This window comes from Schizophyllum commune (genome assembly GCF_000143185.2).
Source record: "Schizophyllum commune H4-8 unplaced genomic scaffold SCHCOscaffold_1, whole genome shotgun sequence".
Lineage (NCBI taxonomy): Eukaryota > Fungi > Basidiomycota > Agaricomycetes > Agaricales > Schizophyllaceae > Schizophyllum > Schizophyllum commune.
The window spans coordinates 2,139,303-2,161,719 of record NW_026089538.1 but is presented as its reverse complement, the minus strand read 5'-3'; the positions used below and the strand labels follow the sequence as shown (position 1 = coordinate 2,161,719).

General features: G+C 56.2%; 9 protein-coding genes across 9 annotated transcripts; 6 read left to right on the top strand and 3 right to left on the bottom strand.

The window, feature by feature from the left end:
- The first annotated feature begins 210 nt into the window (after positions 1 to 210).
- Positions 211 to 2,215, top strand: SCHCODRAFT_02606528 (glycoside hydrolase/deacetylase). Its single transcript, XM_003035075.2, has 14 exons — positions 211 to 446; positions 494 to 516; positions 567 to 622; positions 669 to 680; positions 730 to 756; positions 812 to 904; positions 957 to 983; positions 1,033 to 1,080; positions 1,131 to 1,209; positions 1,266 to 1,372; positions 1,424 to 1,433; positions 1,482 to 1,525; positions 1,581 to 1,657; positions 1,711 to 2,215. The coding sequence occupies exons 1-14, from the start codon at positions 309 to 311 to the stop codon at positions 1,726 to 1,728; spliced, it is 759 nt and encodes a 252-aa protein (XP_003035121.2). The 5' UTR covers positions 211 to 308; the 3' UTR covers positions 1,729 to 2,215.
- SCHCODRAFT_02695189 (uncharacterized protein) lies at positions 1,888 to 6,774 on the bottom strand (the record flags this gene model as incomplete). The annotated part of the gene is made up of 19 exons (XM_050346873.1): positions 1,888 to 2,098; positions 2,148 to 2,284; positions 2,331 to 2,455; positions 2,501 to 3,308; positions 3,361 to 3,591; positions 3,640 to 3,708; positions 3,761 to 4,437; positions 4,492 to 4,938; positions 4,987 to 5,011; positions 5,065 to 5,160; positions 5,193 to 5,438; positions 5,488 to 5,596; positions 5,649 to 5,874; positions 5,927 to 5,961; positions 6,010 to 6,089; positions 6,149 to 6,255; positions 6,296 to 6,338; positions 6,390 to 6,614; positions 6,661 to 6,774. 19 exons carry the CDS (start codon positions 6,772 to 6,774, stop codon positions 1,888 to 1,890), a joined length of 4,011 nt encoding a protein of 1,336 aa, XP_050202901.1.
- Positions 6,775 to 6,922: 148 nt separating this feature from the next.
- On the top strand, positions 6,923 to 8,434 carry SCHCODRAFT_02525187 (uncharacterized protein). The gene is made up of 3 exons (XM_003035076.2): positions 6,923 to 7,122; positions 7,171 to 7,353; positions 7,408 to 8,434. Exons 1-3 carry the CDS (start codon positions 6,990 to 6,992, stop codon positions 8,163 to 8,165), a joined length of 1,074 nt encoding a protein of 357 aa, XP_003035122.1. The 5' UTR covers positions 6,923 to 6,989; the 3' UTR covers positions 8,166 to 8,434.
- A 141-nt stretch (positions 8,435 to 8,575) lies between these two features.
- Positions 8,576 to 10,545, top strand: SCHCODRAFT_02024108 (UPF0187-domain-containing protein). Its single transcript, XM_050341555.1, has 10 exons — positions 8,576 to 8,720; positions 8,771 to 8,803; positions 8,855 to 8,893; positions 8,945 to 9,093; positions 9,143 to 9,148; positions 9,205 to 9,759; positions 9,810 to 9,973; positions 10,024 to 10,182; positions 10,232 to 10,292; positions 10,343 to 10,545. Exons 1-10 carry the CDS (start codon positions 8,679 to 8,681, stop codon positions 10,413 to 10,415), a joined length of 1,281 nt encoding a protein of 426 aa, XP_050202900.1. The 5' UTR covers positions 8,576 to 8,678; the 3' UTR covers positions 10,416 to 10,545.
- A 65-nt stretch (positions 10,546 to 10,610) lies between these two features.
- SCHCODRAFT_02482966 (SHQ1-domain-containing protein) lies at positions 10,611 to 12,290 on the top strand (the record flags this gene model as incomplete). The annotated part of the gene is made up of 5 exons (XM_003035078.1): positions 10,611 to 10,685; positions 10,738 to 11,092; positions 11,152 to 11,389; positions 11,444 to 11,571; positions 11,629 to 12,290. 5 exons carry the CDS (start codon positions 10,611 to 10,613, stop codon positions 12,288 to 12,290), a joined length of 1,458 nt encoding a protein of 485 aa, XP_003035124.1.
- Positions 12,291 to 12,810: 520 nt separating this feature from the next.
- Positions 12,811 to 15,238, bottom strand: SCHCODRAFT_02606518 (uncharacterized protein). The gene is made up of 12 exons (XM_050344216.1): positions 15,141 to 15,238; positions 14,968 to 15,091; positions 14,902 to 14,916; positions 14,674 to 14,849; positions 14,492 to 14,613; positions 14,249 to 14,433; positions 14,168 to 14,198; positions 14,092 to 14,117; positions 14,027 to 14,038; positions 13,608 to 13,980; positions 13,543 to 13,552; positions 12,811 to 13,485 (listed from the first exon to the last, which is right to left on the bottom strand). The coding sequence occupies exons 1-12, from the start codon at positions 15,189 to 15,191 to the stop codon at positions 13,279 to 13,281; spliced, it is 1,332 nt and encodes a 443-aa protein (XP_050202899.1). The 5' UTR covers positions 15,192 to 15,238; the 3' UTR covers positions 12,811 to 13,278.
- Positions 15,239 to 15,421: 183 nt separating this feature from the next.
- Positions 15,422 to 17,766, top strand: SCHCODRAFT_02024000 (uncharacterized protein). Its single transcript, XM_003035079.2, has 5 exons — positions 15,422 to 15,493; positions 15,541 to 15,609; positions 15,656 to 15,934; positions 15,985 to 16,727; positions 16,780 to 17,766. The coding sequence occupies exons 1-5, from the start codon at positions 15,463 to 15,465 to the stop codon at positions 17,419 to 17,421; spliced, it is 1,764 nt and encodes a 587-aa protein (XP_003035125.2). The 5' UTR covers positions 15,422 to 15,462; the 3' UTR covers positions 17,422 to 17,766.
- A 52-nt stretch (positions 17,767 to 17,818) lies between these two features.
- On the top strand, positions 17,819 to 19,095 carry SCHCODRAFT_02606510 (uncharacterized protein). Its single transcript, XM_050344215.1, has 5 exons — positions 17,819 to 17,915; positions 18,466 to 18,495; positions 18,557 to 18,588; positions 18,662 to 18,739; positions 18,919 to 19,095. Exons 1-5 carry the CDS (start codon positions 17,864 to 17,866, stop codon positions 18,991 to 18,993), a joined length of 267 nt encoding a protein of 88 aa, XP_050202898.1. The 5' UTR covers positions 17,819 to 17,863; the 3' UTR covers positions 18,994 to 19,095.
- Positions 19,096 to 19,881: 786 nt separating this feature from the next.
- Positions 19,882 to 21,972, bottom strand: SCHCODRAFT_02481787 (uncharacterized protein; the record flags this gene model as incomplete). The annotated part of the gene is made up of 4 exons (XM_050342804.1): positions 19,882 to 20,823; positions 20,874 to 21,169; positions 21,202 to 21,523; positions 21,583 to 21,972. The coding sequence occupies 4 exons, from the start codon at positions 21,970 to 21,972 to the stop codon at positions 19,882 to 19,884; spliced, it is 1,950 nt and encodes a 649-aa protein (XP_050202897.1).
- Between the last annotated feature and the right edge of the window lie 445 nt (positions 21,973 to 22,417).

Here is a 22,417-nt window from a genome sequence, read left to right as displayed (position 1 = left end):
GTTTCATCCCAAGCAACGCATGGCAATGAAGATGGCGGAGGTCGAGGCCGGGGACATCCCATGGTTTTCCCTCGAGATCAATCGTTCCTGGTCACGCGAAGCTCACGACAATCAGCCTTGGCGCCTCCGACGGCCGTGTTGTTCAGTGGACAAGAATCATCTGCCGAGGCTCGAAGGTTTATAGCTGCTCGGTATGCACGAGGTCCCTTCGAGCTCGCTCCGCCTCTTTTCTCTCGTTTCCTTGTCTTTAGCGTGGACCGTTGACGGTCGGCGACCACTGACTCATACATCTCCACTCTCTTGTCAATATGTACATCTTCTCCGCTCTCCCTTCCTTGACGCTGGGAGCTACTTCGGCGGCGACCACTGCCCAGCTAGCTGCTCGCCAAAGCGGAACTCAGGTCATCACATCCTGTGCGAACTCGGGTGATGCAGCGCTCACTTTCGTACGTACACTCCGCCTTTGAAGAGCTTTGCATTGATTTTAAGGCAGGACGATGGTCCATACATCTACGAGTACGTGCTTCAAGGGTAAGAGAAGGTCATCTTAAACGCATCTTGTCTAGGAAAGACATTGTGGATACCCTGGACGCTGCAGGCGCCAAAGGCACATTCTTCCTCAGTAAGTCCATTGACGTGTGCATCCTACACCTGCTGACAACCCATAGACGGCCAGATGCGTAAGTCCACCTCCTTCGGTGTCGATAAGCAAACCTTCATCAGCTGCAGAGCGATGCATCTACGACAACGACATGGGTAAGTCATAATGAATCCGCTACTGTCGCATGGCGTCAATCGAGAAACTATTCAGTCGACAACCTGCTCTACGCGTACAATCGTAGTCACCAGCTGGCATCGCACACCTGGAGCCACCCGCATTTGACGCAGTTGTCTGCAGATCAAAGTAAGTCTGCTCATTTATGCACCCACTTCGACTTATTTCAAGCAATTACCAGTGAACCAGGAAATGCAGCGCGTCGAAGGTTTGCAGCTCATCACTACCCCTCCCGCTTCTTGTTTAAAAGACAACAGAGGCCCTACAGAAGACTGTCGGCGTAGTACCTGCATTCCTCCGGCCTCGTAAGCGTATATTTCTCACTTCAGTCCCGACTCTTTGACCGGTGATCTAGCGTATGGGGATACGAATGACCAGGTCACTGCCGCTGCATCCAGCCGCGGGTACAGTGCTTTGGTAGTCTGGAACTTTGAGTGCGTCTGCGAAAGTGTGTATGGACCAGTCTGTCTCTGACAAACTCTCTTCGCAGCTCTAACGACTGGGCGGGCGCATCCGCCGCCACCGTCAATTCCAACTACGATAGCATCGCGTCTCAGCACCCTGACTCGATTATAACCCTCAATCACGAGACGATTGGTGAGTTTAAACCGCCTCTGGACTACATGATCCATTCTAACCTCTCCACAGAACAGACAGCGTATGTTACTTATTCATCCTCATGGGAACCCGGTCTAATGCAGCACAGCCATACAACCCTCATGCACGCTATCCAGACCCTACAGTCCGCAGGTAAGCCTGGAGTCGGGCTTTACAGGACACCCAGGCTCATGCTCTTCTTCGCCAGGATACAACCTCGTCACTGTGGCAGAATGTATGGGTTTGGAGCCATACCAAAGCGTTGGGGAGCCTTCCACCCGCGACGTACGTTCTCGCTTCTTCAGTGGTATTCGAGACTGACCTTGGTCATGCTTCAGAGTACTTGGACATGCTGAGGTACTTGCGGCAAGCCGTCGTCGAGTGCGGCCGGGATACCAATGAACAAGCACTTTGATCGTTCCGGTATTTATGCGATTTGTGGTATGTACAAGACATCAGAGGTGTATCCGAGGGTTTGCTACAAGATATGGGAACGACTGGCTACACAAGGACTTCTACGATTTCAAGGACGCCGGCAGAGCCGGAACCAGGGATGTCGGAAACTTCACCACCAAGCTGCCGCGGTCATGGCGCTGGACCACCCCCGCGATGCCCTTCGTCAAGTCACGTCCAGCCTGATGCAAGCCACCCCAACTGTCAACCATCGTACGACAGTGGTCCGCATACTCCTCCTGCAAACCAAAGATTGCCTCGTAATGCTCGCGGCTGCATCATGATGAGCCTTTGTATCGCTAGCAGACATTCAAGAGCGCACCTCTCTTGTTGCATAGCACGGAAGTCGTCGGCAGCGTCCTTGAGCATTGCGTACCTGCCGAGGCGGACGTCTTTCTTAACGTTGACGAAGCGGCCCGATACCTTGTCAATGATGACTTCGTGTATATCGTTCAACACCTAGTGTGATTAGACGCAAGCTGGGAGAGACATGGGCAAGCCTCACCTCGATGATATCCTCGATACCAGCGTACGTCCGTGATTTGGTAGTCTCAGGCCTAATGTACGGCTTGCCCGAACGCGGTAAAAGTACGTCTCGTGTAGCCTTCTCCACCAAGGGAGATGCGCGCACTGATTTGCGTCAGTAGAATCCTTCAAACCAAATGTAGAGCTTACCAGCTGGCGTCCCAGGCACGATGTAGTCGCGTCGAGCCATCCGACCTGCCTCGTGAGACTTTCGACGCTGCAGGTTTTCAGGCGGGGAGGGGGTACCCGGCCACATCCCAGCCTTCGTATTCTTCGAAGTCGACAAGCCAGAGCCAGCCAGACGCTTAGCGCTGTTCGAGATACCCGTAGAGCGCAAGATAGAATGCAAGGTTCGAGCAGAGTCGTTGACGAGGGTCGTGCTTCCAGACGTACGGCGGTCCAGGCGATGCGGAGAAGACGAGGCGAAGACATTATTTTCCGGTATCTTAGAACGAACAGGCATCCGCGGAGGAGGCATAGCATCGGTAGAAACGATGTCAACTGGTTTGACTTGCTGCTTGGTGGTTCGCGAGTGAGGAGCGTCGTGTTTGTCTGCGCGAAGTTCATCGACATCGGACGAGCGAGCGAGTTCGTGACTGTAAACAGGAAGCGAGGTCTTGATGTGTGACTGAGGGCGAACGGCGGAAGAAAGCGCTTTCGTGATCGTCTCCTTCGCGTGGGTTGCAGGACCCTCCTGAGTCTTCGGAGCGGAACGGTTGGCGGTCGAGCGTCGAGAATCTTTGAGAACATCGGTAGACGTAGTAGGCGCAGGCTTGTCATCAGTTGTCTCGAAAGCACGTCGGTGAGTTGAGGCGCTTGACGCTCGCGTTTTGCTCTTTTCAGCCTTGGTAGTCCGTGGAGTGTCAGTCGTAAGGTCAATATGCACAGGTGAGCGGGAGTCAGCAGCCGAGTCCAAGGCGCGAGAGGAAGCGAGATCAGCATCGGAAGTAGTAGCAAGCTGAATGAAGTCGTCAGTATCAGCGAGATACCATGGAGGATGTCTTTCTTACGGGCAAATCCTGGACGAAGTTCACGTAGGCCTCCGTATCGGACTCGTCAATCGGTGTCAAGGGTTCGTCGAAGCCGCCGAAGATAGGCGACGATAGGTTGTTGTTCATAGCAGCGAGAAGCTTCGAGGTCCTCGACTTGTCCTTGGATTTCGCCGGAGTCCTTAGCTTCGACTTGACGTCCTCCCAGGGCGTCTTGGCGACTTTCATAACTGAGGTCTTCTTCGGAATCTCCTGCAATCTGGTCAGTGACAGCAACAACGGGCATGTGAAGATGTGCACATCAAAGTTGTCAGACTCCTCCGCATCTTCATCGCGCAGAGCACGTCGCGCAGGGGCAGCTTCGGCCGTCTGCAAAGTCTGAGAACCGGCGTCGGCGCAACAAACAAGGTGCGAAACTGACCTTTGTAGCGCTAACGCCCTTCCTGACAGGAGCGATGGTAGAGTCCCTACCCTTCGCGGGTTTGACGACTTCGTCATCTTCAATGGGATCAGACGAAAGAGCGGACGTCGAAGAGGGCTCCTTCTCCTTCATCGTCGCCGCAACCTTCTTCTTCGCCTCCATCTTCTTCTCAGTCTTCGCCTTGCTCTCCGCCGCCGCTTTCGCTTTGCTCCCCAACGTCGCCTTCGCCTTATTTTCCTTCGCCAATTTACCAGCCTTCGCCTTGGTCGCCGCCTCCTTCTTCTTCATCGCCTCCTTCACCGCAGGCTTCTTCGTCGTCGCCTCACTGCCCGGAATGAAGTCAAAGTCGCTCGTGGGGTGTGCGGTCGTGGCCGTCTGCGCCGGGCTCGACGCTCTGCCGCTCTTGCGCCCAGGACTCGACGATCGCCCAGCCTTACCGTAGCGCTTAGCTACGCGGATCGGCTTGTCAGGCTTGTGAGCGGTAAAGATCTCGCGCATCGCCGTCTTCGAGCGGTTGATCGTCTTTCCATTTGCCGGGTTCTCCTTGCCTGCAGGAGCATCTTTGGCAGAAAGTCGCGTACGCTTGGCGGGAGGAGTGGGCTCTTCGGTTGACGCAGGCGCCTGTATGTCGCTCTCGGGCGGAGGCCGTTTCTTGTCCCGCAGCGGGCCTTTGCTGGCTATATGCGCGTTGGAATCTGCAGCAAGCAAAAGCGAGTAGGCATGCAACTTACCCTCTTTCGTATTGATCGCCGCTTTTGCATTCTTCGCCTTCACGCCTTCCTTCACCGCATTCCCCTTCGCCTCCCTCTGCTTCGCAGTCACACCCTCAGTAGCATCCGTCCTCGACTTCTTTGCCTCGGCCACCTCATCATCATCCTCCGAGTCCGGCACGCGCATTCGCTTGCGATTGATGATGAAGGGATCCTTGTCCGACTCGCCCTCCTCCCGGCGCGCGGGCTTGGCCCTCGGCTTCGGGCGGGTCGCCTTTGTCGGAGCAGTCGATCTCGGGGGAGAAGGCGCGCTCGACTCGGGAGGAAGATGCGACATTGGCTTTGGCGGAGGCTGCGCGATCGACTTCGTTGGCGGTGGCGGCAAAGGCAGCGGCTCGTCGGACTCGTTCATGAGCGGCGAAGTGGGCTCTATCACGATCGCGCCGTCGACGGTGGAACTGTTCCAAACTGCATACTGTGAGCGACGCTTCCTTAGAATGAGGAGTTCTGGCACACCTTCCTCGACCATCTTGACTTTGCTCTGGACATGCGAGGTCAGTATTGTATAACACCGTTAGCGTTTATGGGACGAACCTGCGTAGATGGCATAGGCTCCTCTATATCCTTGTCGAACTCGACGACGATTGTAGCAGTCGACATCCGCTTGTCAGCAGCAAGAACCTTGTTCCCCTACGCTCGTTCAGTATATGCGCTCAATTTACCATCAAATGAACACTTGCCAAACCGCGCGCTTTCAGCGCCTTCTTGAACCTATCCGCATCCCTCGCCTTGATCCTGAACTTGAGGTCGAACCTGCTGCCTGCTTTCTCCATCGAGTAAGGCTCCTTGCCGAGCAGCGGAGGGGTTTGCAGAGCGACGCGGACGCTATTCGCGTTATCCTTGGTCGACGTGATGCGGATGTCGACGACCGTTCGATAGGGTGCGCGGAGGTGGTCGAAGGCATCATCCTGGACCGCATTCAGTCAGTTGCTTGGGAGTTTGCAAATCGATACATACCTGTTCGACGTTCGCATAGAACCCCTTGTCGTCGACATACAACTTGCCGTGGTCCAGCTGCTCCGTCGCGTCACCCACGAGAAAGCCAGAGACGTCAAACGGTTGAGGACTACGGCATTGCGTCAGCTCATTTCGTGAGGAGCGACGAAGAAAGGACTCACTAGGTCAGGCTGCCTTCGGCAAGAGTTGCCATGATATGCGGCGACGTCTCGCTCCAATCTGCGGAACGCATATTCGCCAATATGTTGATCGCTTCGTCATGACAGCGGAAGAGAGCGGGGTCGAACACGTCCTCGATGTACTTTTGACGCGTCTGTCCACCTTGATCCTTGGACGATGGTAGGGCCGTGGCGAAGACTTCGAGCAGGTGTTCGATCACAACGAATTCTGCGAGAGTCAGGTTCAAAGTCGCAGCCAATGCTTGCTGATATCGACGTACCCTTCGTCTGCGCCAACATCCAGCCGATACGTTTCCTAGTCACAGTCAGTTTCCTCCGTACAAGTAAGAGGAAGTCAACGTACGGTCCTAGGAATTCAGACGAGCGCAGCCGACGTCTGTTGTCCGAATGCCTTATCGCCGCGTCACTCATCAGCATATACACCTAACATAGTCCCTTATAAGCCTCGTATAAGACGCATATATGCCCTCTTTGATGCTCACCGCAGACAGCAAGCTGGGCCCTGCAGTAACGATGTCGTCCTTCTCGTCCGGGAAGTATAACCGACAAAGTGTGGAGTACAGCTTGTCGCCTATAGCAGCCTTGATCTCTACGTGGGTTGAGTTCAACTATCGAACTCAAGTACGGACGGTACTTGCCGTCTGTCTTCTTCGTGCTGTTCTCCAAGAAATCCTGAACACTTGTCAGCGATGTTGCCTCTAAAGCAGCACTGGAAACGCGTACGATGACACCATTCAGTAAGGAGTCCAGCACTGGCTCCCACGATTCCCTCAATTCATCCTTCCCTGGTCCGGTGAAGGCCCCGATCTTCTTGTCGCTGATGTAGACGAGCACCGCGCGGCAGTAGTCGAGCATTGCTTCCGTGTGGTCTGCATACAATGGGAGTAGAGGTGCACGTAAGTGCTCTAAGAGCTTTCGGAGAGACGCATCGCTGGGACTCGACAAATCCTGCAAAATTCTCAGCTCTCGTCGATGGGGTTCCGATGAGACTCACCAGTAGCGGCAGGGAAGCCTGCAAGCTCTCGACGCCGGCCAGGATGTCTTTCTTCCGCTGCCTTTTCGTTGCCTTCTGCAGCGCAGACACTGCAGCCCTGATATCGCCTGACATGCCGACTGGTTGGGAAACTGAAGCTGGACGTTGTTGACGAGTCGCGTTTGCGCCGCATTTGGAGCGCGATCATTGAAGCGTTTGGTCACGGGGTCGAGCGGCGCATTGACGCGTTGTTTGTTTGTTGATATTGCGCATTGCTCTCTTCCTGCACTTCCATCCAGCCGGCCTCGCGAAATCCCCTCCTTCAAGCTCAACCTTCCCTCAAGACCCTCATGCCTTCGTCAAGACTCGGTATCTCTCGCCCGGCCTCCATGCTACCGGCCAACCTGCGCTTCCTTCGTCGTGTCCCGCCCGCCTTCACCTCTTCGCCGTTGGAAGACCCTGTGCAAACGGTGTTCTTGGATGGTACGATCTGCGATGTCCGCCATTGGATGACGCTCAACGCTCTTGCAGCCCTTCACGTCTATCCTCCTTCCAGCAAACTCCATCAGCATGAACCAACCTTCGGCAACTGCCCGCCTAGTCGCTGCCGCCTCATCGCTGCTTACATTCAACGTAAGATTGGTGTGATCATGCCTCTGAGGCAGGTCATGCAGAGCGTGTACGAGCTTGAGTCGCGCACGACCATCAGCAAATGTAGGTCATCTCTTCGCATAATCCTAGGTTTCCACTCATCATGAGCGATTGCAGTACTGCACTCCTCTGAACAGGAGGTCACACTTGCTATCAGCAGCCCTGCTGTTGCCACCACAGATCTGCCATCTACGCTTTCATCCCCTGCCGATGTCAAGGTACCTGTCAAGGCTCAACAGGAGGACGTACTCAAGGCGTTGCCCTCAATTGCTAGCGGGAAGCCCCCTCACGCTAGCGCTGGTTCTATGTCTCAGCGGCGTCAGGCCCTCAACATACCGACCCTTCACCGCCAGCTCTCGCTTGCTCGCTACCGCTCGTCCAACCTGCTCTCCGAAGACTTCTCCACGCCCATCACGCCTGCCGAACAAGTGCTACACACGCCTCTCGACCCTCCCGAACTCCTGCCTGCGAAAGCAACGGCGGCCAAGAGAAAGAGCTTTGCCACGCCTACAAGCAGCACTTCGCCTGGAAACGCAGCTTCTCCTTCGCCGCTCCGCTCGCGTGCCCCGCGTACTAGCTTGGACCGCTTCCTCTGCTCGCCCACACTGCCGAGCCCGGACTCACTCAGTCCGCTGGTCAAGAGCTTTGGAAGGCGTCTTGCTCTCGCACCGCCTACTCGTCTGCCGCGTCGCCTCTCGTACTCGCGTGGTGGGATGCTGGACACTCCCAAGTCTCCGGGAGACACCCCGTATTTCAGGAACCTTACTCCACGGGAACCTCTCGCGTCACCTCTATGTATCCAAGGCTCCGTCTCTGACCGCGCTACTACAGAGTTCTTCTCGTCCAACCACGCTTCTCACATTCGCTGTTTCTGAAGAGGACTACGATTTCCGATTGAACACTGTTCGCGTCACCTTATCTTGCGCTTGGACAAACTTGGACTGCCCTGCTCTTATACCACGCTCTTTTTGGACGACGCTCCCTGCTCCGTGTCTCGTTGCGATATATAGCTTCCTGCCTCGTAAGTATAATATGTACAAGTACGTAGGTTTTGTGTGACCTACCTGCTCGACTGTGTATCACCCCTGTACCTTAGTGTAGTGTCTCCAGCATACTGTACAATCCACTGTCTTTGGTTGCGGTCTTTTTCTTCTGGTCAGATGTATTTTCGGGCTCACGAGCTACGATGGTGAATGCATGTCTTTCGGAGAATCCGATGTGGCGCAAGCAGGAGCTGGCCGGGCCGGCTTCCCGGTGCGCACAGTAGCCGACTGAGCGAGTGAATTCCTGACCTCCACCTCTCAACGAGCTTTGCCTCTAGCTTTGGAATCGTCGCAGGCCTCGACTATAGCTGCGGTACTAGCTTTGCAGAGGACTGGACCACCAACATGCCCGCGGGTACGAAGGGGAGGCTCCCCACATTCATTACTGTAGGTTTCCCCACTGTCATCGCTGAAGGACATTGCTTATCCCCTCGCAGCCAGCTTGGGTGCGAAGGAAGCATCTCCGCAAGGCAAGGCGTCTGTGACTATAATAATGCACAACCTGCTTATCACCTCTGCAGTTCTCGTGGCTGCCAGATGTCCTCCGCGTTAAAGGAAGCGTGCGTCGTTCGCAGCGTACTCGCCACCGAGACTAACGACGAGCACGATAGATCATCAGGCATATCGTCGGCCCAGTGCTGACCGTCACGATCTGGGCCTCCATCATCGCGTTCCTGCAGTCTCGCGGGCATCCAGTGGAGTTGACTAACTCGGTCGTTCCCCTGCTCTCTGTGGTCGTCGGTCTCATCCTGGTCTTCCGGTGCGTGTGCTGCATCCTGATCATCTATTTCTACTGACATTTTGAACAGCAACGGGTCTGTCTATTCGACTTCTTCAGCACGCCCTGAACTCACTCTAACGCACTCCCCAGCACGTCATACGACCGCTACTGGGAAGGCCGCAAGTGCTTCGCCACCCTAACCTCCAACACCCGCAACCTCGCCCGCCTCATCTGGGTGCAAGTCGCCCCTCCCCCAACCGACGAAGAGCCCCCGTACACCAAAGGCAAGACCCCCGTAGCCAAAATCAGTCCCAAGCAGCTTCATCGCCGCAAGGAGGACGCCCTCCGGCTCTGCCTCTCCTTCGCCTATGCCACCAAGCACTACCTCCGCGGCGAGGACGGCCTGAACTACCCCGACCTCCGCGCAAACCTTCCGCAGACCTTCATCCGGCTAGCGGAAGCGGGCTTCAATCCCAAGGCCATGTCGCTGGTGAACGGCTCGTACGCGGCGACGAGGAACAACTCGAGTGAGAGGGTCGATTTGGCAGCGAGCGATATCACGATTGCGCGCGGGGACGCGACGAAGCGAATCAAGGTGAAGCGGAGCAAGGATAAGATGCCTCAGGCGACCACGCCGCTGCTAGCAGATTCGCAGTATACGAGCGTGGACTTCTGCAAGGAGACCTCGCTGCCTCTGCCTCTTGGGTACGAGGTGCTTCGCCCGTGAACTCGGTTGAATCTAACCGGTGTCGCAGGATTGCGCATGAGATCACTCGATTCCTCTTCGTCTGCAGGCGAGATGGCTATCTCGAAACGGTCGGCCCAGCAGGAGTAAATGCCATGAACGGCATAGTCACCAGCATGATCGACCAGCTTACTGCAATGGAGCGCGTTGCGAACACGCCTATACCCTCGTCATGTAAGTTTAAGTGCCCAGCTCGGTTACCCACCCTCGCTGACAACGTGCAGACGGCATCCACCTCAAGCAATGCGTCACGCTATACCTCTTCGCCCTCCCAATGACTCTGGTCAGCACGTTGGGCTGGTCAGTCGTGCCTATTGTGACCATCGTCGCCTTCACTCTCATGGGTATCGAGGGTATCGCGGACCAAATCGAGATGCCCTTTGGTAGGATCGCTGCGTTTTTGGCTCTTGGTTGCCGCTAATATTCTGCAAGGTACGGAGACAAGCGATCTGCCACTGGATAGGTATTGTGAGGACCTGAAGGAGGAGATTCAGTGAGTTGTCGATGCGTATTGTCGTTGATCATTGGCTTACTCGAGGCTAGTTTCATGATCATGAGCCTTCCCGAGGGCGGGGAAGGGATGTACGGTTACGACGACGGTGAGGGCGATGACTAAAGGATTCCTTTCGCAATCATTGTTTTCTAGCCACATATCACTCATGGACTACGTATGTGTCACATTCATGTACTCTTGCATATTCTGTCATGACTTTACGACGAATGGAATCGAGATAATCTGTGGTAAGATCGGCGATTTGTGGCACAAAGGGATATCCTAAATAGGAAACCACAGACTTCTTCCGCGACCGCCATGATCACACCGCGATTTTCATGCGATCAAACCGACGAGCATGTCATCGTGAAGGTGTACTGCCCAGCCATACGTGTCAGTCAAGTATCCTCCCTTCCCGGCCTGTCTCACAGTTGACAGCATACAGGCTTCCGACGTCGACATTCATGTCGATGACACCCTGCTCACAATTCACATCAATCCCTATTTCTTACGTCTGAACTTCCCTCATCCTGTATCTGAGGAAGATGGATCTGCTGCAAGATATGATGCGGGCGCTGGCTTCCTCTACGTGACTCTCAATAAGCAAGTGAAGGGCCAGGAATTCAAGGATCTCGATTTGCTCTCCAAACTGCTCGCGCCTCGGCCGACTCAGGCGCAACCACCTGCTATCGAGGTCATCTCCTCGCAAGCTGCGGACACAGCCCGCGCGGATGACGATGTGGACCGCTTGTCATCCCAAGCAGAGCGTCTGACGCTGGAGCAAGACGAGTTCCTCCAAGGTTCGTTCTGATAGGAATGCTGCTTCTGTGACGCGGTCGCGATGCTGACCTGTTTATAGCGGAAGAGAATGAATGGCAGTACCCGCAGACGGTACCGGAGCCTCTTGACAGCCTAAATATCAGGCCGGAGAAACCCTACGGCTTCCTCAATATGTACTCCGGGTACTTGACGCATGTCGCGCTTACCGAGAACGAGGTCAACGAATTGGGTGCTGATGCGGAGACGATGACACCGCAGATGCGGCGGGAGAGGCGTATAGCCCACGAGAACGAGAAGTGGGACGAAGAGCACTATATGTGGGCGCTCAGGACTTCCCTTATCCGCATGACTGCCTGCTAACCTACTTATAGGGCTGACTACGCAGACGACGAGTACATTCAGGAGCTTCTGCAGTGGCGACCTCCGTACACATCGGAGACGGTAGATGAGTTCACAGAGGATGAGAAGATGATGATGCTTCGCCTCCCCCGGAAAGAATGTTCGAGCGCCTGTCCTACTGTTCATGCTGTGAGACTTACCTCGCTTCTAGATTTAGCGACACAGCAGGAGACGGACCAGCTGTATGCGACGCTGATAACCATTCTATTCGCATACGCATACGAAGCCCGCACCACACAAATAGAGCCTACACCGGAGAGCGCTTGGACGTTGTGTAGCCTCACGCCGGCCTTTTCTGCGCTTGACCCGTCTCCATACGCTCCTGGACCCCCTTTGTCCTCCGAGAACCTCGCCACAGCTCTTGTGCCGTCTTACCGACGTACCCTCAGCTTCCCGCTCTATCGCTCCTTCGCGCTCGCCGAAGCCTGCCGCGCGGACGTTGCCTCGCTGCTTGCACGCGGTAAACGCACCGTCCTGCGCTCCCTACTGGCCACGAAGCGCATCCTCGACCGTCACGAGGTTTATTACCTTTACAGCAAACTCTGGCTCGATGACTTTTGCGTATGGGTCCAAGGCTACGCGAGGTATGCCTTTCCTATTGTCTTTCAACGGTACAAACCCAATCTAATCCCCGTGAGTAGAGATGATACTCTTATGGACCTCGGGACCCGCCTTGGCACCCTCAAGGTCCGCAAAGACGATCTGGGGTGGGATTTGGAAGCATTGGAAGAAGCCGCGCGGGCTGCTTTGAACGGGGAAGCGGCGTCGGATAGCGACGACGAGTCGGAGGACGATGCGAATGGCCCGACCCAGCTGTAGGTGCTTCCCAAGACCTTCCACATGTAGCACCTACACCGAAGGACTACTGGATCCGGCATAGTCCGCCTCACGGTGCCCGCATCGATGGGACGCCTACACAGTTGCAGAGCCGTGCCCCCTATGCGGGAGGCCGCGCGCGCTTCGGACTCTTCGAACGATGCCCGAATGTGCCAATACCTACGCCGCGGGCGGGCCATATTTCTGGTTCGTCGAGGTGCGGCATCGATTTCACACCAGTTTCAGCATTCCTCCGCTGTATTGTGAACTGCTGTCGAGATGTCGTTGATACCAGATACCAAATGGCAACAGTGAATGGCCTTCATATACATCTTGAGTTTCAATCATTAAACATCATCAGTAGATCATCGCCGACGCGTGTAAGCCTGCGTTATTGCCGTATACTGATGAGCCCAAGCTCGGCTCATGATGGTTTATTTATCTTGCATACGATAGTCGCGGCAATCCGCGCTGCACTACGAACTTGTGCGCTTGTGTCGCACTTCAATTACGGCCGCTCGAAGGAGTTGACACGCTTTGCCGCGGAGGCTCATCACGCCCGACTTCTATTGTCCTCTTCGGGCAACACCTGCCCCTCCGTCGAAGTAGGAGCTCGGAGCCCGCGCACCCGCACCTGTCAACCGCCTTGCAATCACAACACGGGAAAGCATATGGAAAGACGACAGGATGAAGCAAGGATGAAGCAAGGATGAAGACAATAGTAATGCTTGTATTGTATATAGGTGACGAGAAGAGCTAGAGCCTCGACGGCGTCCATACGTCCTCCAATCTGATGCTATAGAAGTGCTAGGCAGACCCACCGCCATCCGCACACGCTCCACATGTGCGGGACGGCGCCAAACTCGAGAAGACGACCAGAGACTCAAAGGAACGTCCGTAAGGAGAGCGCGAACATCGGAACGGGGAGGCTGTATCGTAGGACGAGAATGCACGTAGGTGCTACACGTGATGCGGGACCGGCGCTTGTCCGCTAGTCCTCGTGGCGAGCAGCAGGCCGCGAGGTCGAGCGCGCGCGGTGCGCCTCTGGGACGACATCGAATCCGCTCTGCCCGAGATCCGCAGGAAGCGCGGCGGTCTCGTCCAGAAGGTCTTCCACCTCCTCTGGGTCGACCTCTCCATCCGCTGTGCGCGGCCCGGGCAGGCAGGGTGGCGTGTTCACGAGGTCGTTGAAAAGGAACTGCCGAGGCGGACAAGTCAATATGCAACTCAAACGGAAGTGATGCAACAGACGCACAGTGCCATATCTGGAAAAAGTCGATGGTGTAAGTGAATTGAAGACGTCCTTCTGTGGGTACGTACACAAGCAGGCCAAAGCCGACGATCTGGAGGAGAGATATCGGGAATAGAAGCTTCTCCCAGCCCAGGCCTAGACTGACGATCCATATGGCGAGCGTCCTGCACGTATCGGTCAATGAACGCGCCGTTGCGCTTACATGGCGTGTAACAGAAAGGCCGAAGAAGTTGAAAAAGGCGATACTGCATGCGACGACCACGCCAGACCAAAGGACGCTAGGCGTATCGATCATCTGGTGCCATCCTCGGGGCAAATCGAAGAAAGTAGACTTGGCCGAAACTGCAGGAATCGCCAGTATGGGAATGAATGCGATGACCGTGATGGCACCGAACAAGCCTTCAAAGCCTACGGCCGTGAGTGGTGCAACAGAGTAGCGGGCTGGTGGCAATTAGCCCAGGTCTACACTCAACTGTCATAGACCCACCCATGATACTCTCTAGTGAATGGCTCAGTGAGCAACGGCAAAATGCATATACAGTGGAACCGAACCTTCAACGACGAACTGACTCGCGGTACTGGTAGTAGAGTTAAGAGAGTACACTTGACGTTCACGGGAGCTACTCACAAGATTTGGGCGAATAGAATGAAGAAGACGCCTGCAAATCATGAGGCCGGTTCCATCATCGCATTAGCTATTGCCACATACCAATCAAGACGGAGGTAGGCTCTGGCTTGCCACCATTCTCTGATGCCTTGCTGTCGTCAACAAGGAGACGCGCCAGATACGATACGGCTTCGGCGCCAGGAGCCTCTTTGAGCGTGTCCTTGACAAGGGAACCACTCCAGCCGACAAGAGTGATCCCCGTCATGACGATGATCAACGAAACCCATCTGTGAGCGTACACAAGTCAGACTCCCGGAGCGCTGGCACAAGCAAAAGGAACCAAACTGGTAGAGCCAAAGTCTTCTCCGAAGGAAAATCACACTAAAGACGCCCACAAAGAGCACAAGCGCGCCCCTGGTCATCTGATAGATGGACACGGGAGTGTAAAGCAGGCCGACATTCATGAGCTGGGTTCGGTAGGTTAAGCATCACATGCATGAGTTGGTTATGAAGCGAGAAGAGCTCACAGTAGTACCCGTGAGGTCACAAGCAGCCGGGATCCAGAGTAGAAGAACTTTCCAGCCGGTCAAGGGCTGCGCCACAGGCTTGATCGGGACGGGGTCTTGCTCGGTGTCGGGCTCAAGGCGGACAGGTTGAGAGCGGCGTTTCTCTCTGGCCCACGAGACGAGAATGGGAATGAAACCTAGGGATGCGCTCAGCCAATGTGGTGAAGGCTTGATTGAAGGCGTACGCACATAGCATTTCCCCGACTTAATCGCCTCGAGTGAGACTAAGAACGTGTGCCGTGCAAGATAACGCACCAAACATCTGAAGCGTCTGCCAGACGGGCTGCTCGTACAGAACATGGTTGCGTGCGTCTGGGTCGTCGCAGTTCTCCACGCACTGCATGTCTTGATACTTGCTCCATAGTGAGTTGCAAGCACCCTAGCGCTATCTTAGCGACATGGTACAAGATAGAGCAGCAAAGGCGTACGGTGAGGATCATTCCTCCGAGGAGGAACGGGATGAATAGAGAGGACGGCATAGCGATAACCGTCGGGGTGGACGCCAGAGACAAGCAGCGGCGCTGGCGGCTGGACGCGAGGCCGGAAACGGAAGCTGTTTCGGTTTACGCAGGTAAACCCAAAAGAGGCAAAAAGACCCCTTCTCCGGAGAACCTCCGGCTTCCGACATTTGCTACCGATGACACCGATCGAGAAGCTCGTTTCCGGGGCTAAATGTGGTCCTTCGCGAAGGCCGCCACTGATTTTTAAGGCGACGGCGAATGATGTGCGTGTCTTCCTGCTTTCCCGCTCATGGTCCAGCTTTCCTTGGTATCCAACAAAGGTGCGCCCCACCCAGCGCGTCCCCGTCGCGTCCTCACGCGTCCCCAGGCAACTCGGGTGTCCGCTACTTCCCGTACACGGGCTACCTCGGCCTCACACCCATCAAGGTAGAGGGTGGTACGTGCTTTCCCCGCGCCGCGAACGCGCTCTCACATTCTCTCAGCTGTCATCACCAAGCTGGACGCGGACCGCAAACCCCTCCTTGCCAAATGCATCACCATCGCCGTCCGCTGCTATGAAGCACGCGTCGGTCGCGCAGGCATATCACGCGCGCACACCTTGGCCGAGTACACACAAACTCTCTGGTCCAAGCCCGAAGACCAACAATACGCCGACGTTGCCGACCTCGAACTCCCATTCCGCATATCTATCCCCTCCAAAGTCGGAGGCCACAGCACATGTTCTTTCGTGGAGTACAGGTGCTTCTGGAGGATAGAGGCTTGTGCGTGACCGTTTGCGTCGTTGTCGTATCGCATGCTGACTGCTGCCCAGGCATCGACCATATACCCATATCGGCCGTCGGCACACGCAAGACGAAACACTTCGAACTCGCGTTCGTGCGCTACGACGTTCCCCCCGAGCTGCCCTTGCCATTACCCCGTCAACGTCTTCACCTACTCGCCGGCCGACAAGGCATATCACAAATTCGCTATCACTTGGAACCTCCCACCGCCGCAATCGGCCCACTTGACCTAGTGTCAATCCCGATCAGCGTGCTACCCTTACAACAGCCAGTGTCTGTGCGGGGTGCTTCAGTCACGATCGAACGTCGCATTCAATTCAGTGATACGGCCGCCGCTTCATCCTCATCACCTGCATCTCCCTCATCCTCCCCCGCATCGTACTCGCATATGCCCACCCGACATAAGAACGACTCCGCCATGTCCTTGTCTAGCGACCCCTCGTCAACAATGGCTCCCTCTTCATCATCGACCATCACCCCGGACACTGCCTATAATGCGCCATCTCTGGCAGACTTGGCGTCCACATCTGAACTACCCCTGCTACCACCACCGCCGCCTGTGGAACCCCAACCAGCATCCTCGTCTTCCAAGGTTCACATTAGCCACATCATTGGTGGTCAGTCTTCCGGCCCGTTCGCTGTCACGGACTCCGGTGTCTGCAACAAGACGCTCACTGTCCAATGGCCTGCCATGAAGTCCCACACGCGCTGGGCTATCGGCGAGACCATGCAGACTGAGTTGGCCTCAATCAAATACTTCGCATGTATCAAGGTTTGTCTCCGTCGTTCATGATGTCTCTGCATAAAGGCTCATTGATTTTTAGCTGGAGCTAAGTACTGCGAAAGGCCACGAGATTGTCGATCTTGCACCCCAGGAGCTCCTCGTTGTGTCGACGAACCAATCCGAACGTCAAGTCGCCATCACCAAGTATAATGAGATCCTTGCTACAGAGCGCTCCCGCTCCAAGTCCAAGTCTCCGAGACGAACCCGCAATCCTCAGCTCCCGGAACCTCTACCACCAACCCCAGCCAACCCCATCGTCATTCCCTCCTCATCCAACGACCGCCGGGCATCCCGTAAAACCCCACGGCGGCCCCACACCAGCTCCGGCGCGACGCATACACCTACCCTCTCCTTCAGTACCAGAGACACCAAGCCAAAGCACGCCTCCGCTATTGTCAATTTGGGTCCCGGCGCCACATATGGCTATGACACGGTGCACGCTCCAAAGTCGTATATCGCTCCCAAGATCGCCACGGTGTCGAGTGGTGGCAGCGCTATCAGCGGCTTCAGCACGTCCAGCCGAGGCAGCGCGAGCGAAGACGAGCGACGGCGAGCCTCCAAGGTCGCGGACGATGCCAAGATTCGCGCCTGGGAGGAGGAGCTTGCGAGGATCGAGGCGCAGAGCCGACGCTCAAGCGACCTCCTCGGCTTCGGACGCAAGTTACGGCGGCTGGTACGATGAGATGTGGGGTAGATTCGAGGGTGCGTCCATGTGCAGTAGCGCTGCACGGTAACCTCTGGGCTTTGGTTGGCTTTCACGGACCTTGGATTCACGTTGTTCATCGCTATCGATCCATACTGCATTGCCATGTGTAACATTATTCTACATGCACTTTCTGTCCACTGCATCAATCGCATACCCGAATATGAGGATATGCTCGTCGTCTCCATCTGCAGGAGACCCCCTTCAGTGATAGGCATCGCCGACGCAACTCCCGAGTCCCCAACACATCACGCAACGGAACCTCGAGGTCGCTGCTCTAGCGTGGTGACGTAACATCGGCGTCTTCCGCCGGCTATTTGCGGCCTTCAACGAAACCATCCCGCTCCGGGTTGGCGCCCGAGACTTCGAACTTTGTCCCATTCAAGCGTTCGGCGTTCGCACGCGAGACCATTCCTCCGCCATGTCGAGCACGCTCCCTTTCCTCACCAAGGTCTCGGTATACTGTACGGGAGGTCAGTACTTTGCGCCCTCTTTTGTTGTCCGCGTTTTCCTTGTCGAATTCGGCCTTTTCCTCCCACTCCACCTTCCCCTTGGCTCGTCTGCAAGTGCTCTCCTCGGGGACTTACCGAGCGATGCCGCGCGCGCAGCGATGCTCGTTGCCCCCCTTCGCCTCCCTTCTCCACATCCACATCATCCACCTCTGCGCCCCAGCCCTTCTCGCCGGCCCCGAAGTTCGTGCTTCGCAAGGCCTGCTTCTTCTGGCGGAAAGAGATACCGCACGCCGGTGCCGGGGGCCGCTGCCAGCCTCCCTTCATCTGCCTTCGATTTAGCCTCTCAGCCCGTGCCCCCTCTGCATGGCGGACCGACGCAGCGGGCTAGCGCCTGCAAGGCGCCCTTCATCGCGACCGCATCGCCAAGGCTGTCCGGCCTAGGCGCCCCCAGCGCACGCACTGATTCGCCCCGCGCGATCTATCACATCTGCCTTCGCCTGCACTTCGGGCTTCCTCAGCTTCCTGTTTGAGTACGTCCTTGTTGATCATGCGGTTGCTGACCGTTTCGCAGCTGCGGCCTTCGGGTGGGCGCTTATGAAGAGTAAGTAAGCGCTTGCGACGGTGTTTCCCTCCTGCTAAGAGCAGCCTTTGCGGGCGGCTAGTCACCGTGCCCACGCCGGACCAGGTGTACAAGGTAAGCGTGGATGCGCTTGTCATAATTTGGGGTCAAAGGTCGTCCAGAAACGTCTTGCTAACTGCTACTGTAGGAGATGTCCCCGGATCTGCAGCGTGCGGTCGACTTGAAGAGACAGGTTCCGCACGGCCAAGCACCCTTGGTCGCGCAGGTGAGTCAACTCGTGCTCTACCCCGACGTCGCCTCCCCGTCGGCCTTCCTGCTTTGATCCTCCCTTCGCGGGGACGCCTTGTGCTTGCGGCGCCCCCTTCTTGCACGACCTCGGTCACTTCCTTTACGTCGCCCGTCTTCGTCATCCTACACATTGCTAACCTTGCCTTCCGTCTGTAGGCGCGTGCCCAGGCGCACGCCGTGCCCGCCGACGACCCAGACAACGTCAAGCCCATATGGTCGGATCGACGCTAGGGTTCTGTCTGCTTCTGTCTCGTAGGCTACGCCTGCTTTGTCAGAGTCGAGTCTACGATGCGTTTGATTACGCTTGCAAACACCTCTCAGTCCACGTTTGCGCCGCCAGTGCCCCGAATCATTGCATACGACGATCAGAGGGAGAGTCAGTCAAAGGTGGTTGCCGTGTTCTTCAAGATGACGTTGAAATCGCGTCGGCTGGTAGCAACATCCGGCTCTACCTGGATAGCCTCCATAATCAAGTTGTAAGCCGCTCGATGTCCTGTCAGTTGAGGTAGGGCCTACTAGCATCACCCGACGCCAGCGAAAGCAGCTGCTGTGGCAGACCACGAGAGCCAGGTATTCATCAGTCAATTGTGGAGTACTGCCTAGTGTCCGTGTGCAGCAGAGCACAATGGTTGAAACACCCACGAGTATGGTCGTTGAAGCTCTGAAGATTGCGCGTTTACTTGGACTGCAAGTTGAGTCCATATTCAACTTGCGGCATTCGCCGAGCGCGCCGCGATCACGTGCGAAGCTTCCATCCCAATGGCGCCGCTGTGGCTCGCTGCTGAAAAAGGACCCATGACTGATGTCTTTGCATCGTCGCCCATGCAGGCCAAGGATAGTCAAATTGTAGTGCATTCACGGGAATTATGGAATAGATATCTCTAAAACCAGGACAGCCTGCCATAGCGTTGTAAGACTGGGGAACGTCCGACAGCAAGCAATTGAAAAGAAACCATGTAGTGCACAATAATGTGAGGACTAACGCGGGGGACTGGGGGACTAACATGGTAGACTGGAGCGTACGATGAGAGGTGCAGAACGATAGGAATTCAATGAGATAGATGTACAGCAGAGGCGCCGCCTCCAAACTACATTGACAGCCAGTCCGTTTCCCCTTGCTTAAGCGACGCTCCTGCCCTGAGCCACGAGAGGCGGCACTGAGTCCAGGACAGAGGAAGCTTCGACGCCACCCTTGATGGAAGCCGCGTCACCGTCAACACCAGACGGCAGCAATGGCTCATTCGCCTGGTCGTCATCCAGAGCCGGCGTCGACGGAAGCTCGACATAGGGCCCGTCATTCGCAGGGAACATAGATGACGTTGTCGAGTTCCGCCGACCGACAGGGGAGTCCGCCGAAGGCGAAGACGATGCGGCTGATGAGTCCTGGGAGGCTTCAGCTTCCGTACGCGGCTCAGCCTGATCAACGGGTACAGATGAAGGGGATGGACCGTCCTCCAGGGGTGTCGAAGACGCTGTGGGCGTGGGTGGGGAGTCTGGGGTGGGCGAGTGATTATCTACAGGTGCAGAAGTGGGTGGGGCTGGAACGTCCTCCGTTATATCAACCGTCGGCTGCGAAGGCCTGTCCGCTGCCGCAGGTTGGGGTGTCACATCGCCGTCCACCCCACTGGCAAGCAGGGCGCTTGCAGTGAGGGTCGAGCTTAACGCGGCGTTTAGTGTTGAAAACGGCGTCGTGGGCGTACTTGATGGCAATAGCGGGGGATTACTCGACAGTGGCTGCGCCGCAGAAGGTGAGGGCGAACCGCTGCGGATCTGGGCAGAAGACGAACTGGAAGTAGCCCCCGAAGGTGCAGCAGCTACTTGGGAGCTGCCGGACGACGACGTCGACGTTCGCTGCGGCTCTGTACCAGCGACAGATCCACTGTCAGCGGATGCACCGCCGTCTTCGCTGGCGCGGGCGGTCGCGGTGCTGGGACCCGCATCGCCAGTCTTCTTCTTGTTCTTCTTGTCTTTCTTTTTCTGCTTTTCCTCCTCGGCTTTGCGTTTACGCTCTTCCTCCTCGTGCTGTATAAGCGAGAGGCGCATGGCCTCCATGAGCATAAGCTGCAATGCGTGTAAGTATTCGCGCCGATGGAGCAATTGCAAAAGCACACCTCTTCCAAATCCTGGCCTCCCATACCCACGAACTGGTCGAAGGCGCCACCGCCCTGATTCTGCCGTCGTCTGGACCTGCGGCTCCCAGAACCGCTGTCCTGTTCGATCTCCTGGGTGCTCGCGGCTTCCTCGGGGCTAAGTGCATGGACACGGCCTGACGATACACCGACAGGGATGAGGCGGTCACCAACCTGCCGCATGATAATGCGACGGTTAGCACGGCGAGCAACTGCGGCGCGCACGGCTGCGAGCTTCTGTTCCCAGTCAGGACGGATTTGATCTTGCAGAAAGTTAGCTGCGGGCGGGTTGATACAAGTGCACGCCTACCCGTCGTCACCACTTCGGGGCTGTCAGCGCTAAAGCTCTTCTGACGACGCTTATGACGCTGAGGGGCGGGAGTGTCGACAGACAGCTGAGAGCCCTTCGGAGAGCCGGAGAAGGGAGAAGGTGCGCCGTCGCTGTTCAGACCAGCGCGCCATGGAGGGGGAGTGTAGACGACGCCGAAGTTCTCCTGAACACAATATGGGCAGGCAGCTGGTTCAGAGACGACATGGGTCGTAGTCGGTTCCGCTCGCTTGATTTGTACGAAGCACTCTGTGCAGATAGCCTGGTCACAGCAGCGAGAATGGTTGATATTTGGAGGGTAATACTAGATTGACGTAATGTTATGAGCGGAGGATGGTCAGCGACAAGGCGCACAGCACACACCAAGAAGCAGATGGGGCATTCTACTGCGCCTCTGTAAATCGCCGCCTCGTTCTTCGCCGATTCCTTCGTCAGTGGTGGGCGTTTACTCGACCGCATGCTGCTTGAAGATGTCGAAGACTCGACTCGAAAAGCTGTGTTTGCGTCCGACAACATGTCCGCGTTCTGAGGCGGTTGCTTTCGATGGGCTAGGATGGTATCGTCATCCCAGTCCTCTTCGTAGTCCTCCAGCGGTCGGTAGAACGGCGCCAACTTGCGCGCGCATATCAGCTGCGACACAATCGCCTGATTCCAGTCCCGAGGGCCGGTGTAGACGCCCTGGGGCGTAAGGAAGCCAAAATCGACGGTGTCGTCCTGATGGCGGTGACTAGCGGAGGATGAGCTGTTTCCCATGACGGGCGACAGCAACGACGGTGAACGGCGACGGCGATGAGCAGCTCGCAAGTGCTCGTGTGTCAGAGGAGGACGGTCACGATGTGTGACGGCTTATTGACCTCTGTGGTTTCGTGACGACATAGACACCCGCGTGCGAACTGAGTGCGGAAGTTCTGTGGCTTTCTGTGGCTGCACGGGTTGCGGACGACTATGAAGGCGACGGCGCAACAACTACGCATGGACTACCTACGTGATTTGCCTATTCCCTCCTGAAGGTGGCCTCTAGGATGGACTCGTGGACCTGACCTGGGCCATATAGCTGATCACAAGTTCCCACTGAGCTTCTTGATTTCATTGCACGCTACGTTGACACCAAGTCGACGGGGTGCAAAGTCGAACTCACTCGGAGTTTCTTTAGAGTCCTTTCTCGCACCTTATGGCCATTCCGAACAACTTGTGGGCG